A 17,165-nucleotide genomic window follows, 5' to 3' on the forward strand; every position below is an offset into this window, starting at 1 on the left:
GCTTGCACTTGAAGGGTGGGCAACGGCAAAGGACCATTCAGCAAAACGCTTGCCCGCTGTGAGCCGAGCACATTTGTCAAGGGCGACCAGTGAAGTCGGAAGGGGGCGGGGGGGAAAAAAAAATGCTGTTTTTGAGACTTTAACACGTCATGGGTGCTCCTCCACCGAACCAAGAGTGTAAGCCAAACAATAAGGGGCACAAGTCATTCTCACCAGAGTGAAAAGATCCACTTCATTTTTGCTGCCCTTGTGAAATTTCATTTGGTTGGATGTAACTACTTGTGAATGTTGGCTCTCTCTGTAACCCTGACAGGGTTGTGGGTCACATTTTGCAGGCCGGGATGTGATCTACTGTATTGATGTGTTTCACAGGAGCAAAACTTAATGTGACAGCGTCGGATGACCTTCCATCAGAAAGCCACAGTCTCACCCTTCCATTGGCATCCATTTTGCTTTGAAATCTTGACGGAATCATAGGCAAAATTGAGATGAAGATTAGCAACCCTTCTACATGCATTCTCTTTGCATTGTAGTCTTGGATTTTATCTAAAATCAGATTATCTCGAACAACAAAGCAGTGTACAATTTAGTGGTTTAATTTTTTTCCCCCACTAACTAGAGTGGGGCTGATTAGGGAGGTCATTTTGTTTAAAGTAAATCCAGTTTAAGACAATCTACAGTATTTCTAAATGAGTAAATACAAATTTAAAATAATTTCACAGGGAATCTGAAGTCTATAAACCCCTATTCACACGACAAGTTTTTGTGACATAAAAAATAAGACCAAAATAAATCATTTCATTTTTTAAATCCACCATTAATGTGACATATAAACTGTCAAATGTAATCAAGTAAATATTTTAGAGAATGGAAATAAATAAAACCTAACAACTGAGAAAATGTAGTTGCATAGGTGTGCACACTATCTATCTAACTATCTATCTAATTGTCATTGCTACTTTACATTTACATTAAATTTGTAAGGTATATGGGCACTAACAAAAACATTGAGATGTAAAAAGTCTACACACCCAAGTACAAACACACCCACACATGTGCATACTGTAGCATACATATATATATATATAAATATATATATATATATATATATATCATACATATATATATATATTTATATATACACACACACATATATATATATATAATATATATATACACATATATACGTATATATATATATATATACATATATACGTATATATATATATATATAGAGAGAGAGAGAGAGAGAGGGATGCAATGATGCCATTATTACATCCACATCAACTAATGTTGCCTTAACTTAATGCAAAATAATGAGTAGTAATTGGACAATTAAATGTTAAGTGTAAGAGAAAAATAAAGGCCAAATATATATATATATATTCAAATAGAGACAAAAGTGGTTTGCAGATACAGTTTTTAATGTATCACAACAATGAGCAACAAACATACTTGATGAACTATTTCCAGAAGTTGTTCAAATACCATCTACAATAAACGTCATTTCAACTATGACAACAGGTCTGTGACAAATTAAAAAATAAAATAAAATAAAAGGTTCCAAAACCATGTTATTACCGTGATACGGTACAGTTGAGACCTCAAACAGTACAGTAACAAAAACTAATGCGACTACTCTCTATATATAAAACATCAATAACATTTTTGGTTTAGTTTATTTAAAGTTTTAGCCGTAGGGGCTTCTTCTTAATAAAACCTCAGGGTGCATTTCCTATGTAACCCAGATGTTGAAGAGTACATATTGAGTAGGATATGATTGCGCCATGAAAATCCCTTTGACATCCAGAAGAACAATTCCAATTTTCAACCTTTTAAAGGCTGTCCTCATAAACATGACACAATCCGTCCACTTTTTTTTTCCTTTTTTTTTTTTTTTTTTTCAAGTTCCTTTTTTTTTGTTTTTGGCTGCTGTGCAGTTGCAATAACTATGTACAGTTGCTGTTGGACCATCCGTTTTGTTGGTTTGTTAGCTTTTACCAGTCCTTGGTGTGGAAAGCGTCCTGTCTGTGATGCTAGCATCTTAGCACGCGATGCTAGCAAGCGACAAGTTCAGTCTTAAAATGCTGAGCCACCGAGTGGGGAAAGGCAAAAAGCCAAGTTGTGAAAGCCTTTGGAATCAGGACAGTCGCTCATGTTTGTACAATGGCAAAATTGCACCTTGGGAGGCCAGAATGTCTCTTAGGAAACACAATCGAAAAGTGTCTTCAGGATTAAAGTAACTGATAAAATACTAAAAATCCAAATGGACAAAAAGCTCACACAGAAAAATCAAAAACGGACATTTGCTTTCAAACTTTGGGAAATAACACCTTTATAATAAAACATAAGAGGAAATGTTACTTGATTTAATTGTTTGAAACAATAACTAAGCATGATTTGATTTAACCTGTCAAACAGTTGCATTACATGCTACTTGCTCATCTCAGAATAGGAAATACCAAAAAGCAATACATTTTTGCATTTCTTCATATTAATAAATTTGTACCATGCACAGCCAACTATGAATATGTACAACAGCTTTGCTCTTTTTGTTCACAAGCCTTTTTCTTTCATACAAATAGCCTTCTGTTACTTTGGAATGAATCACGTAGTTTCAATGACCAAACTAGAAAGTGATTCTTAAAACAAAACATACAAACAAACAAACAAACAAACAAACAAAAAATTAAACTGAACACCCTTTGACAGTTTTCACATTCTTAGTTCCACAGCAAAATTAACAACGTAACATAAAAAAAAAATAAAAAAAAATAGCAGAAGCAAATTAATTCATGGATCAGTATTTTGTCTGGTTGTAGTTTTAAGAGAAATAATGGCAGGTAAAATACAATTACACAGTAGCAGCAAAACTTTTGTAAGGTAATACTTTGCAATGTTGAAATTCTTTCGTTAAATGAAGATGATCACAAGTGCCCGGAGAATTGATGGGAGGATGTCCACCTATGTAGTCACTAGCACTAGTCACTAGTGTAACACTGATTTCAGTCCTACAAGTAAATGAAATTGTTGAGTATACAACACAAATGCTGTGTTTTTTTAAAGCAGCATATTTGCAAACAAATGATCATACCTTTTTTTTTTTTTTTTTTTAAAACATCATGACCAACTTGTACCTTAACAGTTTCAAGTATACAGTACTGCTTTCATGGATGCACCAATTGTTAAATAGATTGTTAAGCATCAATCCTGTAACACATATGGACCAATATGCTGCTGCAATTGACACAAATAATAATTAAAACACATACATACAAACATACAAAACAAACGAACAAAAAAATCTCTATTAAATTAACAAATGGCCTACTTATATGGTAAAAAGACAAATAAAAACGAAATAAGTGCACTATAGTCCAGACACAAGCAGGTACCGTAACAGTACAGCAATTCACCAAAGAAAAAAATGTTCTATTCACATGATCGGAGAGTCTATCAAAACTAGAGTTATTACCTCTTCAGAAAAGGGTGTGAGCAGAGGTACAAGTGAGAAGGTTGGCACAGATTAGTATAGAGCACAAGAACAAAAAGGGGGCAAGGAAATAATTACATTTTGTTGTATTCAAAACTGGCAAACACAGGGTTGTCAGACACATTTACTTTCTCATCCTAAATTCCCTCAATAGCAAAACCACACTGTCTTTGTAGGGCACAACTAAAAGAATATGCACATCGTCCATTGTAACAGTTATATTGTCTCTTGGTACTCTATACACACCAAGGAAATGCGTCCGATAAAGCTTGACATGTTTTGGTTATAAGCCAAGTGTACCCAGGCTTGCTGCTTTAACAAATGAGAAATGTTATGTTATCTGACCTGAGAATTTAAAGCTACTGAATTACACCTATCTAAAAACTAAGAGAGATTCTCTTTGAGGGTTCTGGATCGTCATCCCATACAGTACATGCTAGCATTTGGAAAACAATCCAGCTGAGGTGCAATTTGCTATCATGAGAGTTTTTGGCTTGAAACAAGCCCCCACATTGAGGGAGCCTGTGGAAATTTTTTTCCCTACTCCGTGTTTTTGTATACAATATAAGCTCAGTCAAGCATCTGCAACAGTTCTGTCCATAACAAAAAAAAAAAACATCAATCAATATCTTGCCAGCATATCAATATGGGAAAAACAATCCTGAGTCAATCATTTGGTACTGAATTTTTTTGGGTTAAGAGAAACTTTGGAACTGCAGTTTAAAAAGTCTTATTTTTTTTTTCTTTAAGCAAGGGATCCTTTTGTCACTCCTACACACTGAACATATCCATTCTGATACTACTGAAGCTCGCGTCTAAGCCAGAGGCCGGCTTTGCCTTGACTTCCAACGCATTATCTAAGTCGTCCAGCTTCTGGCTTAGCTCATTGTCAGACTCATCTGAACAACTCTCTGTGGGTAGTGAAGTTGGAACCCCTGAGGTGCTGCAGGAAGTTGAGGTAACCGTTGACGGCGAGGACAGGGGGGGAGGAGGAGAGGCTGACGGGGAGGAGGAGGAAGCAGCTTTCTGGGCTGTGGTGGTGGCCTGGAACAAGACATTAGGCCAGGACTTCATGGACAAGCGAGACAGATGAGGAAAGGTGTTATTAGAAGAAGCTGCAGACTGCGAGGTAGATGTGGTGTTAGGAGTAGGGGAGCAGACAGAATGAGGTAATAATCTAGTATGCTCTTTGGCATTTCTCATTGCTTGTTTGATTGTTTTCTCTTTGTGCAAGCTCGACTGAAGGTGTTGGCCAAGTGCTTCATTCCCATTGACGACCACATTGCAGGCGACACACGTGTAGTTGCTCACTGCCTTTCGAAGTACCGTCTCTTGTGGGTCACTAAAAGTGTGTCCGAAGTAACAGAGGGATTTTTGATGACGCACCACAGAATCTTCATCAGCAAAAATCATCTGGCACTTCCTGCATATAAACTCATGCTTGATGGACGGTACAATAAAAGCATCTGGAAAATCCTTGGTACTTTTGGTATCTGTTTTCGGTTCTTCTTTTGTGCTTTCTGTTGAAGAGCCTGTGTTGGTGTCATCCTTAGTATCACTAGCTTCTTTTGGTTTGAAAGTGATGGTTGTGGTGCCCTTCATGCTCTGGGGTGTCTTCACAGGGGTTGATTTCTGGTGCTGCTTCTGCTGTTGCTCCAATTGTTTCTGCTGCTGCTGTTGTTGCTTTTGCAGAGAATCTTGGAGGGACTGCTGGTACTGCTGATACTGCTGTAGAAGAGCTGTCGGGGAGAGACCAGCAGCCATAGCAGCTTGTGGGACTGCTGCAGGACCGTACGGGAACAGGGTCTCCATCCCACAAAGCGGTGGGAAATAGCCCCCTGGTTGGACCCCTCTAGGAAGCTGGGGTGAGAAGCAGTTCGGGAATCCAGGAAGGAAGTAAGGCAGGAATTGCCCTCCCAAAAAAGAACTGGGATCACTTGTGGCCAGAGCACTCTGCAGGGCCTGCAGCTTTGCTGTGTCCAGTGGAGGCTCACTTCCTGGTTTTGCTGAAGCTAGTTTCTCCCTCTTCTTGGCCATGCTGGGGGTCTCGGGCCGTGAGCCGCTCTCTTTCTCGCTGCCCTTTGTCTTCATCTGTGGTGGCTTGTCTCCTGTTGTTTTACTGTTGTCACTCTCTGAGTCTTTACCTTGCTGCTCTGTATTATTTACTGCTGCCAAAGGTGTGGAGGGGAGAGGAGGAGGAGGTGGAGGAGGAGGAGGAGTCTGCAGAATAGTCTTGGTTGGGGTAGTGCTGATAGACATGGCAGGAGATGGGGTGGCTGGTGTAGGGAACCCAAGCATGCCAGCACCAGGAGATGCTAAAGCTGAAATACAGTAGTATATAGATATGGAAATATTCAATATTTAGATATTCAACCACAAATTGGGGAAATTTGCTGTCAAGTTACCAAAGTATTTATCTCGTCATGTTTTTTTAAACCTCTTATTCAGATTTTGTTATGGATCAAAACTGTCACGTGCTTTAAAACGTCAGTCAGTCTTCATATAGTTCTATAAATATGCTGAACCAATAATTAGGAAATGAAAAGAAAAAAATGAAAGCCATGATAAATATACATTTGTTGTACAAAAATCTCATTACCAGTTCAACTCTGATGATGAAAATCATGCATGCATTATGCCAACCATTGTAATTTCAAAATTGTATTTAAAAATAGGACTTTCTGACTAACACCACTGTGATACAGCATAAACAGCAGTATTGAAGAATAAAACAGTGCATGATCAAGATCAGTTCATAAAATTTGTAGTCTATTTTGTCATGGTTTGTCATACTAACTCACCAGGTGTGTTGGGTGGGAAAACAGGAAGTGATGATGGCCCGTTGACTCCAGGAAGTAGCACTGGCGGAAGGCCAGAGATCCCTGGGTAGCCTGAGGGCAGGCTAAGGCCATGAAGTGCATTATTGTTGTCCACAGCTGTCTGTTGCTGCTGGCCAGGTAGACCGAGTCCCTCACCAGCTTTCTTCATGCGATCAAGCTCTTGCTGGGCCATCAGCTGTCTGACAGTGGTTGGTGCTAGGTAGTCCTTTTCCCTATCTACCTGGTTTCCCAGGGTTTCTTGCACTTTGGTGATGTGCTGTTTAGAGAAGATGTGGTCTCGGATGGACATTCGTGGAGTGTACTTTATACAACACAAAGTACACTCTGGCCTTGGTCCATCTGGGGAGCCTTGACTTATTATGAATGGCTTTCCAATGTTTATCTTGAATTTCTTTTCTTTAGCTCTGGCATTCTGGAACCACACTTGGACAACACGCTTGGGAAGTCCAATCTCATTGCCCAGCATCTCACACTCTTGCATTGTAGGAGTGCGGTAATCGCTGAAACAGGCTTTGAGGACTTTGAGTTGCAGGTTACTCATCTGTGTCCTGAATCGTTTATGGCCAGGCCTATCCCCAGCATTGGTGCCTTTACCAGACTTGAAGGGGTTACCCGCACCAAATGGACTTGGCGAACTGGGATCAGCGAGGCTTGACGATTCACTTCTGTCATTGGTATCATCAAGGTCATCATCTCGGGAGCTATAGTAAGAGTCACAGTCTTTTCCGGAGAAACTGAGGGCAGGGCTCACCATACTGAATTGGAATCGGTCATTGCCACCATCAGAATTTGACATCATGCCGCACTTGTTGTCAGACAACTTGTCCCCTCCGTTAGCTGTGAAGCTTTCAACCTCATTGTTATTGCCCTCATCTCCAGTTGTAGCGTCGCTAATGGCTGTATTAATTGATGATGTCTCATCAAAGTCCATCTTGCTAAGATCATAAGATGTTAGATCTGCTGAGTTAACATTAGGCCCATCAGTTTCATCACAGTTTTCAGCTTTTAATGATGAAGGGCTTAAGAAGTTTTTTAGTTGCGCTTCAGATGGTTTTACTGGGGTTGATGATGCAGTAGGCAACTCATAATCATTTGGCTCAGTCTTGGTAGGCAGCTGTGAGAAGTCAAAGAAATTATACTTGGGGCTTTCACCTCTGTCATTGTCTTGATTCATCATTGGACTTGGTGGCAAACTAAAGCCTGCTTGCTTCGCCTCGTGCCAGTGTCTAGATCGTATGTGACTATCTAGAGCTGACTTAGCTTTGAACAGGGCCCTGCAAAAGGGGCATTTTTTGTGGGACTGGGAGGGTCCAATTGCTCGAAACTGCCCCTTTCTCTCTCGAGCACGAGTGTTTTGGAACCAGACTTGTACTACTCTCTTTTTTAAGCCCACCTCTCTTGCAATGTGATCCAACATTTTTCTTGTTGGATTAGAATCAATTAGGTATTTGTCATAAAGGACCTCAAGTTGTTCAGGTGTGATGGTTGTTCTCAGGCGCTTATCTCTGTGTTGTTCTTCACTACTGTTTCCACCATCTTTATCATTGACACTTTCATCCTTATCATCTAATTTTCTCTTCATTGCTGCTGACCCTGCAGCAGAGGTCAAACCAGTACTACCTTGTGAAGAGATTTGGGAGAGACCTCCAGATAATAGCTGGCTAGCCATTAGTGGGTTGTTTGGGTCAAATATCATATAGGGCATATCAATGGGTCTTTCAAGGAACTGTGAGTGCAGGAATTGGTTCTGGGCTGCCAAGAAATGCATGTGTTGATGCTCCTGCCAGAGTTCCACCGTAGGGAATGCAATCTTACACTGGTCACACTGATACTGAAGCATCTGGTGCGGGAGGTTGTTTGTGAGGGAGGAAAGGGCCAAGGAGAGAGGACTGGAGGGCACTGTGGCTGCCTGTGGCTGGGAATGGGGTCTTGACATAGGAGGCTGGGCAACTTTCTGAAGGGGTGGTTGAGGTGTGCAAGCTTTTGATGGCCTTGGTTCTGGTAGAGATTTGACAACTGGTGAGGGTGCAGTCTCAGTTTTATTTGGGTCACTTTCAGAGCGAGGTTCAAAGTCCGGCTTAGGAGAGGCTTTTCCAATGCTGGCACGAGGGGAGGCCATCACAGGGGAGCTTGAGCCAGAGCTGGTAGCAGTTCCCTGGGAATGTTTAGGTGGCTCTAATGATTGTTGCATCATTCTATTTGGAGCTTGATCATCTGTGTATTCTTCACATTGGTTTTCCTCATTACCTTCCTCATCTTCATCCTTGTAACACAGCTTCTTCTGGTGAGTGATGAGGTCGAAGATACGTGGGAAAACAATGCTGCACTTTTTACACTGGTACTGCATGTTGCTGGTTCTGATGTAACGTTCATTAGTCAGCTCTTTTTTCTCACTGTCTTTACAATCGGCCTGGTTCTCATAGCTTTTACGAGCTTTCTGCCGTGCATTTTGGAACCACACAACAATGACTCGTGTTGGTAGATTAAGGACAGTGGAAAGTTGCTCAATTTCATCATCCTTGGGATAGGCATTGGTGTCAAAGAAATCTTGAAGAACCCTCAATTGGTAATCTGTGAATCTGGTTCTGGAAGACCTCTTGTTGATTGCTGACTCGGTCCTGTAGTATTCATGGGTGTTTAGCTGAGTCTCTATTCGTATATCATCCAAAGTAGTAATGGGAGGAATATTAAAATTGTAGGGGGAGTCTTTGCTCCGCTGCCTCTCTTTGAAGAGGGTGTTACGGAACCAGTGCTTTATGACCTTTTGAGGCAAACCAGACTTCTCTGACATCTCCTGAATTTGCTCTTCATTGGGAGAATTGTTGATGTCAAAGTTGGCACGGAGGATTTTAAGCTGGTCATCAGTTATACGAGTTCGTGGTCGCTTAAACTGGGACTGGCGGAGGAAGTTTGGATCAAGTCCCAATTGTTGCTGACAGAGTTGTGTAAGGTCGGTGGAGAGAGAATCCATAGTAGGCAACTGGAGGGCCAATTGAGGGGGCAATCCTGGGTGCTGGACGGATTGCATCATGAGCGGTGGGAAAAGGGGAAGATCCAAAGGAACAGGAAGTTGCACTTGTGGAGGTGCAGGAGGAGCAGTGGGGGTTGGGGATGGATGTGGTGGCTGCAGTGGTGATGTCTGGTGTGTAGTTTGGTGTGAGGTCTGATGGGGGGCAGCAACTGGCGATGGTGTTGGAGTTTGGGGCTTTGTCATTGAGGTTGATGTTGGTTGTGGTGTTGTCACTGTGGCAGTCGCAGGAGGAGGTGGAGGAGGTGGAGGTGGTGGTGGTGGTGGCGGTGGCGTCTCGGGCGAAGCTGGGTTGATTGGGTAGAGTTTGTCATAGGCCTCTCTGTATTGCTGGGCAAACTTTTCAAGCTCTACATATGGGAAAAACTGACTATGCACATGCTCTTGGTGGCTTTTGAGAATAAGCATATTGGAGAAGAGCTTTCCACACATTCCACACTCAAGCTTATCAGTGTTCACATCCATTTGTTCACCTCCATCTTTAGTTTTCTTTTGGTTCTTCTGTCTATTTTCATTGTACTGGATGACAAGTTCAAAACCAAAATTCTCCAACAGTGCTTTGGCAGCATTACCCCTAGCTCCTGACACAATGCGAGGAGGAGGAATCAATGGCTCAGAGAATTTTGACTTCTTAGTGTCTTTGTTGTCTTTTGCCCCATCCATTAAAGCATCATATCCATTTTCCAACTTTGTTCTGCTGTCTTGTTTATCAAGGTGGTCTTCTTTCTCTTTTGACATTTGAATATCTGAGACTGATGAATTGCTAGGCTCCATTTTAGGTTTTTGGTTTAGGATTTGCTGGTTCTTCTGTTGCTGAATCTGTGACTGTGTCTGTGAGACTTGCTGTTGTTGTTGCTGCTGCTGCTGTTGCTGTTGAGCCTGTTGCAGTTGGTGCTGCTGTTGCATCTGCTGCTTCAAATCTTCTAGGAAGGATCCTGTAAGACCTGGCATTCCAAAAGCTGCAGCTGAATGCAGAGCAAGCTCCGGACTAAGGTTGAACTCTGCTCCTGGGATGTAGAAGGGGAATAAGAATTGTGGCTGTTGAAATTGCAGCAATGCTTCTGGGGTCATTGGGAAATGAGGAAAGAAAGCTGGGTTAAGAAATTGAGGCTGGAAGAAAGCAGCCTGTTGCTGTAGTTCATGTTGAAGTTGCATTTGCAGTTGCACTGAGGACTGGGCTGACTGGTGGCTGCTTGACTGTGCTGAAACATGTTCAGTAGTTTGTTTTGTGTTGTTGTTGCTATTAGCGTCTTTGGGTTCCAAGGTATTTTCTTTATTAGCTGATGGTGTTCCACTTTGAGCAGAGTCCGTGCTGCTGTTGTTTCCTTGTGTGCTTGGAGCAGGACTTTTTGCTGGCACTGGACCACTAGTTCCAGTGCTATTGCCACTTATTTCAGATTTGGCTGTTCGAGCTTTAGTCTGGTGGAGTACCGACCTCATGTGAATCTCAAGTGTTGAACTTTGGCTATATGCAACACTGCAAATATTGCATTTGAATGGTTTGTTGTCAATGTTGTTGCCGGTATCTTGGGGAACTGGACTTGATGCCTCTTGAAGGACTTTCTTCAACTTGTGCAGATGGGAAACAGAATTATAGTGGACCAGTAAAATATTCTTCTGAGTGAAAGACTCCTTACATACTGTGCACTTGTAAGGTCTAGAAGGATCTAAAAATTTCTCCATAGTGAAATTTGGCCCTTTCCTAAATGGCAAGGTCCGTTTCGGTTCTGCTCCCATGTCATCTATCAGAGAGCTGCTGTCACTTCCGGTAGGACTGGGCTTCTCTTCTTGATCCATTTCATCATCCTTATCCAAGTCATGTTCAAATGCCTGAGCTTCCTCCAAAGCCCTGGCTTCACTCTCAGTGATATCGCCATTCAGAGGGAGATTTCCAATCAGTTGCTGCACTTCAGCCTCAGTTAGTTCAGGATGCCCATTCTCCAAATGCTTCCTGAGGGCAAGGAATGTCCTGAAGCTCCGCTGGCAAAGGCTGCACATAGTAGCTGCTCTGATGGCATGGTACTGGGAATGTATCTGGAGCTTCTGCATTGTCTTGAAGGCCAGGCTGCAGTGATTACAACGGTACTTGTAGACATGGCGGTCAGACACCGACAGCTGCTGCTGCTGCTGTTGAAGCCTCTGGAGTTCGCTGAGATGATCCTGAAGCGAATCAGGGGACTTGCTGTCATGCCCTAACCCGCTTGCTCTCCTCCAGTCTGGAGCCTCTGAGGCCTCCTTTGGGGGCTTCATTTCCTGACCTTGGAGGTCTAATACATTCTTATCTTGACTTGCCAATTCGTCTTTTGAAGAGTTTCCTTAAAGCAGACGACATAATTTTAAAGTGTTAACTCGCTGTCAATAGAACTGAATGTAGGTCATATTAAGATACAATGTTTGAATTAAATGCTGCTGAGGGTGCTGTGTACCTTGCGATTTTCCAGATTGATCATGAGAGACCGCTGAATCTATTGAAGGCAGTCCCTTGTCTTGTCCAGCTTGGGGATGAATAGTACTATTTGAGCCTGTCGTATCAGGTCCAACAACCTATCGAGATCAAATAAATAGTTTCTCTTTCATTACAACAGCTTCAAAAGTGGGTCACCTCCAATTTCTGACTGTGAGGACAATAGTTTCAAAGGCAAATGTTCCGTAAAACTTTTGTAATTGGCAGTGAGGACAGCGAGGTCACTTCGTCTCCGTGATGAAATTATGCCATGCAATTAGAGGCAATTACACGCGCACATGCACACAGTCTTTACATACCGTCATAATGAGCTTTTCTACACAGTCAGGTGCCACACTGTGAAGGTGGGTGAGATGCAGCTGCAGGTGAATCTTGTTGCTGAGGACATCCTGACATAGTGGGCAGCGGATCACTGGCTGCATGGAATGCTGGGACATCACATGGAGCTGCATACGGTTGGCATCTTTACTGCTGAAGTTGCAATAGGGACACTGTTGAACCTAGAACAAAAATGTAGCTGGGTTGAGTTACATTTGCATGTAATGCAGCCAGATAAAGCAACTAATAATACGAGTGAAAATGCCCATGCATTTGGGACATAGAATCTCCATGCATGTTGAGCTCTCTCTAGAGGCCCTGATACACCAAAACAACGTTCACCAACAGTGACAGAAGCTTACCCCCTGTGGCGTCCGGCCAGCTGTCGGCACGTCACGCTGGCAAAACACACCGCAACGACAGACAGCGACTCTGACCATTAAAGTAACTACTGCGCATGCATAAGATGTAATACCCTTCCGTACCAGCGGCGGCGGTAGTCACTATTTCTCATTGTTAGAAAAATCCAACCGGAAAGCTGTTGGCCGGGGGGGCGGATTATAACAACGTAAACAATTCATTCGGCTATATTCTTCGCTCACGATGAACTCCCACGCGAAGTAAACCCTCACGTTCTTGACACGGTATTGTGAAATACTTACATTGTCAACCTTTGCTCTTGTACTTGTAAGAAGATTAAGGCAGCGAAGGCGTGCTCACTGTTCATCCACATTTGTCACATCCCGTTGGTGCTTCAAGCGCTGATTTGCTAGCTAACAGCCAATCAGAGTGACCAAATGTCACGACTGGTGACGCCGATTCAATATACTTGAACGACCCCAAGACGCTTACTACGACGTTGGCCACTACACCAATCAGACGGCGCTTAAAGACGCCACGACGCTTCACGACCTCCGACGTCGGTTTGGTGTATCAGGGCCTTAACATAGATGTAGAATTGCCCAATTTCAAATAATTAATTAAAGTATACTCATTTTGCTGAAAACATAACTGGCCAAGAGCTTTAATCAGGAGATTACAAATGACAAGATTGTATACTCTTCCAAGCCACGTCCCCAGGCGCACATTACAGGGAGAACATAGCTGCCTCTCTACCAACTGTCTTAATAGAATCCATTTCTGAATGACAAGGTTTTCCATTTTTATAGGACCCAGACGGGCTAATACTTCATAATCTAATTTAAAACCACATATAAAGAGATGCAAAATAGGGAGTAGCAGGGAGAGAGCCACAAGACGAGTACAGGTATTCTGTTTAAGAGCATGTTGACTGTTCTTGTAAAAAGTTCTACCAAGGAGGGAATAGAGGACTGTGTTTAACATGTTCCAAGGAAACTGGAGCTTCCCAAATTCCCATTTCCTGTAGTGTTTATTTTGTTCAGGGTCATGGCAGGAGCTGGAGTGTATCCCAACTGACTTGGGGTGAAAGGCAGACAATACTCTGGATTGATTGGCAGTCAATAATGGGTTGTGAATGGAGTGGGAATTGATCTCACTTCAACTGCGTGAAAGTCAGCTTAGGACCTAATACACAACCAATGGCCTTGAAACCGGAGTTAGTAATGACTAACTTCAGGAAAGTTTGCCTCAAAGATTTCACAAGTACAAAGATTGGATGTATATGCATCCTTATGAAATAGTGCCTTTTGGTACAGTTAGCTATGTTGCCAAAACAGTCGGACATGGTCTACCAGATGTCCATTTTAAATAAATCCACACAAATCCAAATAAACATGCAGTTGTGTTGTAGTTCAAATAGTAACAAATCCGTCAGTGCACCTCAAAAAACTCTATTAGTTAGATAAAACCATCATCACCAACTGGGAATTTCTCCTGTATAATTCAACTTGTGTTGCACAACGGAAAGATTACACAGACCAGTACCTGTTCAGTGGTGGAGTTCCTCATTTCAACAGATTTGGGTCTTTTGGGTGGGCTTTCAATTTGTTGATCGGGCTGAAGTGAATGTTTCACCGCTGTGTTCTGTCCAGTTGATTCTTTGGATGTGGCATTCACTCCTTAAATGGGGAAAAGAAGACCATTCATTAAAAATAAAAACATGTTTTGTATCTCTTAAAAAACGTAAGTTATCAAACCTAGCTTGAACTTTCTTTTACTTTAAAATCAATGTTATTAATAAAAAAATTTTGCAGTGGGTTTATGAATGGCCTGAGCGATGTACCCGAATGCTTCAGCCCATGAAATGGATGGTTGAACGGTCGGGTACCACTGCCGTTAAATAATAATAAAAGCATGAATATTATTCTGAAATATTTTGTTCCATTGTTTTCTTTTTGCAGGAAGAAAGGACACTTAAACCATGATGTGTTCATGAACTGTGGATCAAAACACTTTTCAAGGAGATACATAGGTGACCATTTAAAAGGTTTGGTACCGACACAACTTGTGTCGTGTGCAGGCACGGGCTGTATCACTCATGCACACCCACTAACACACGCACTTCCTGCCCTGAGGCCATGTGAAATGGAGGAAACTCTGGCAGCCTCATTATCACAGCACGACATACATTAAATGTTATGGTAATATTATACACTTCATTAGATCATATACATTTCCCCAGCTGCTTCAGCTATGCCTCTGTCTGCACGAGATGCAACATTTTCGGGGGGTGTTCGTCACGGCCGGTGGTACAGTAGTGCGTGTGTCGATTTGTACGTGCATGTGTAAGTGTGTGTGACGTTAACAAACAGCGGCCAATGTGGGGAGATCAGCCTCTGGTTGTATTTAGTGATAAATCTTTCATTAGCTTCATCCTCACATACAGGCGCCGCAGCTCGACACAGCCGGTGCAAAACAAAGACCCAGCAACAGAAAACTCTCCTAGCCGTCAACCCCCCCCCCCCCCCCCCCCGCCGCCCACCCCCCTCCAAGTCATCATCCACAAACCCCTCCCTCCCCTGGTCACTCAAGGCAATATGCGAATATGCGAGCCTCACTCTAGCGAATCAACGCTTCACGCTAGATGCACAAGCGAAAAAAGGGGGAAATCAAAGCACTGATACATGGCGAGGGGGTAGAAGAGAGAGAAGAAAAAAAAAAGTGTATTTCATATTATTACGTGGCTCATGTTTTTATTGGGTGCATATCAATTCCTCTGGCCCGTTCATGCATTTTAATTCTGTTGCATTAAGTAGGCGTTCCACTTATTTTATTTGTAATCCCCTATATCTGGAGCCTGAAATATTGGCCTGTCAAGGGAAGTGACAAGAGGGAAGAAGGGAGGGAGAAAAGGGGGAAAAAAACCCCACAAGGGCACAATGTGAATTTCCAAGAACAAAATTGGTCCGCAGCTCAGAATAGTAAGGTAATCTTGTCTTATGCCGCTTGCCACGGGCCCTGCAGGGCTCGCATGTGTGTTGGTGTGCATGTATGTGTGCACATTATGTCTTCCATGACAGGCCTCTGACACTTTAATGCAGCCATCATATAACCTGACCTTTCTGCTCTCCGGCGTCCCACCTCCCCTATTCATTATGACCAATTCTAATTTCAACTTTCAATTTTTGCCTCCGTCTTTCACTCAATTTGCAACTAAATTGCATCCTTGCGAGGGGAGATGAGGTGATTGTCGGACAAGAGGCTGCAAACACATTTACATGGTGGATGGGAGCGAGCTCACACATCACCATTGATTACTGTCATAGGGAATGCGAATGTATGTTTGTGTAATGGCTGCACACTCGGTTGTGTGTCTGTCTTTCTGATGTAGATTTGTCTTGGTGCTTTCATCAAGAAAAACAGTTGGGCTAACCTTGAATGCCGAGAGAGCCATTCTCTCTGTGGCCACTTAAGAGATTTAAATGGCGAGCCCTGCCAGTGCATAATGAAGCTGTTTGGAGAAATGCCTTCTAAAGTCGAGTGTCCTTCAAACATACCTGAAACCCAATTGTGCACAATGGGGTAAAAGCACAATTCAAATACCATCTATGATTTTATGAGAGAAAATCAAATATCCATTTGCTCCAGTTTGCTCTCAAAGTCTGCAAGGATAGCAAGAATCATTAAAAAATAATAATGGGAGTGAGTAGGATCCAGAAGAAGATGGTAACGACCCCCCTCGTTTTCCTTTGTCTGGGTGAGTCTGCATCCTACACTTAATGACTCTGCCCTTTTTCCCTCCTCCCTCGTCTTTGCCTTTCCCACCTTCCCTCCATCCTCATGTGGACTCCACCAGCTGCAGCCCAGTGAAGCGGCGGGGCCGAATAAACCTGACACCCCGTAACCACTGCAAGCCACTCCCCATCCCCCACCTCTACCAATGACAAATGTCTGCATGCAGCAGGCTTGATTAGATAAATCAAAAGGAGATTTATGACACTCACCCCCCTTTTGCATTTCAGAGGGGGCGAGCGCAGCACACTCGCCACCCATCTTTATTTGCAACTGTCAGTGGTGTTTCGGGTGTCACGGATGTGCACTTACAAGCAAGCGCAGTCTCAGATGGAGAGAAGTAAAGAGCAGTGGAGGCGAAGAGAAAGAAAAAGAATTGAGGAGGGGGAAAAAAATGCAAGCTTGTCTTTTAAATAAAACTGCATGTGGATGCTATCATAAAGTACACTATCTTATCAGCAACTACAACATTAGGTCTGGATCTGTCCCATCCAATGCAGGGGCTCCCAACTGAACGTACGTAACATTTTATGGGGAAAACTGGATTTGTCAATTTCAGCGTATGAAAAATGTTCAATCTTGGGCTCCGATTCAATCTAAAATCTTCTACTGCAGTTACGTAATGTCATGGTAAGCCAATAAAAGAGCTGCATGACACATTTGAATAATTAATGACACAACGGGGATATTAATTTAACAATACGCTGTACAAATGCACTGGATCGTACCACAAGGTTTTTCTAATATTCAATCCCTTTCATGCAGCTAAATACAATACATTAGTTACACCTCTCATTATGACGCTCTCTGACAGAGGCATGGAATTTGAGCATTATTGTCATTGTAAAAGAAATTTCTATTAACTCATTC

At 42.5% G+C, this 17,165-nt stretch overlaps 1 protein-coding gene across 3 annotated transcripts in view; it reads right to left on the bottom strand.

Moving 5' to 3' along the window:
- Nucleotides 1–1,403: 1,403 nt before the first annotated feature.
- zfhx4 (zinc finger homeobox 4) overlaps nt 1,404–17,165 on the bottom strand; it is an 86,539-nt gene continuing 70,777 nt past the window's right edge. For all 3 annotated transcript variants that reach the window (XM_086020831.1, XM_086020830.1, XM_086020829.1), the window contains exons 8-12: nt 14,049–14,182; nt 12,125–12,325; nt 11,788–11,905; nt 6,295–11,676; nt 1,404–5,814 (exon numbers count right to left, since the gene is read on the bottom strand). In XM_086020831.1, coding sequence (XP_085876957.1) covers nt 4,265–5,814; nt 6,295–11,676; nt 11,788–11,905; nt 12,125–12,325; nt 14,049–14,182 — 7,385 coding nt within the window. In that variant the 3' untranslated portion in view covers nt 1,404–4,264. The remainder of the gene's footprint in view (nt 5,815–6,294; nt 11,677–11,787; nt 11,906–12,124; nt 12,326–14,048; nt 14,183–17,165) is intronic.

This window comes from Filicampus tigris, chromosome 21 (genome assembly GCF_054856515.1).
Source record: "Filicampus tigris isolate MCC_2025a chromosome 21, RoL_Ftig_1.0, whole genome shotgun sequence".
In the NCBI taxonomy this organism is placed as follows: domain Eukaryota; kingdom Metazoa; phylum Chordata; class Actinopteri; order Syngnathiformes; family Syngnathidae; genus Filicampus; species Filicampus tigris.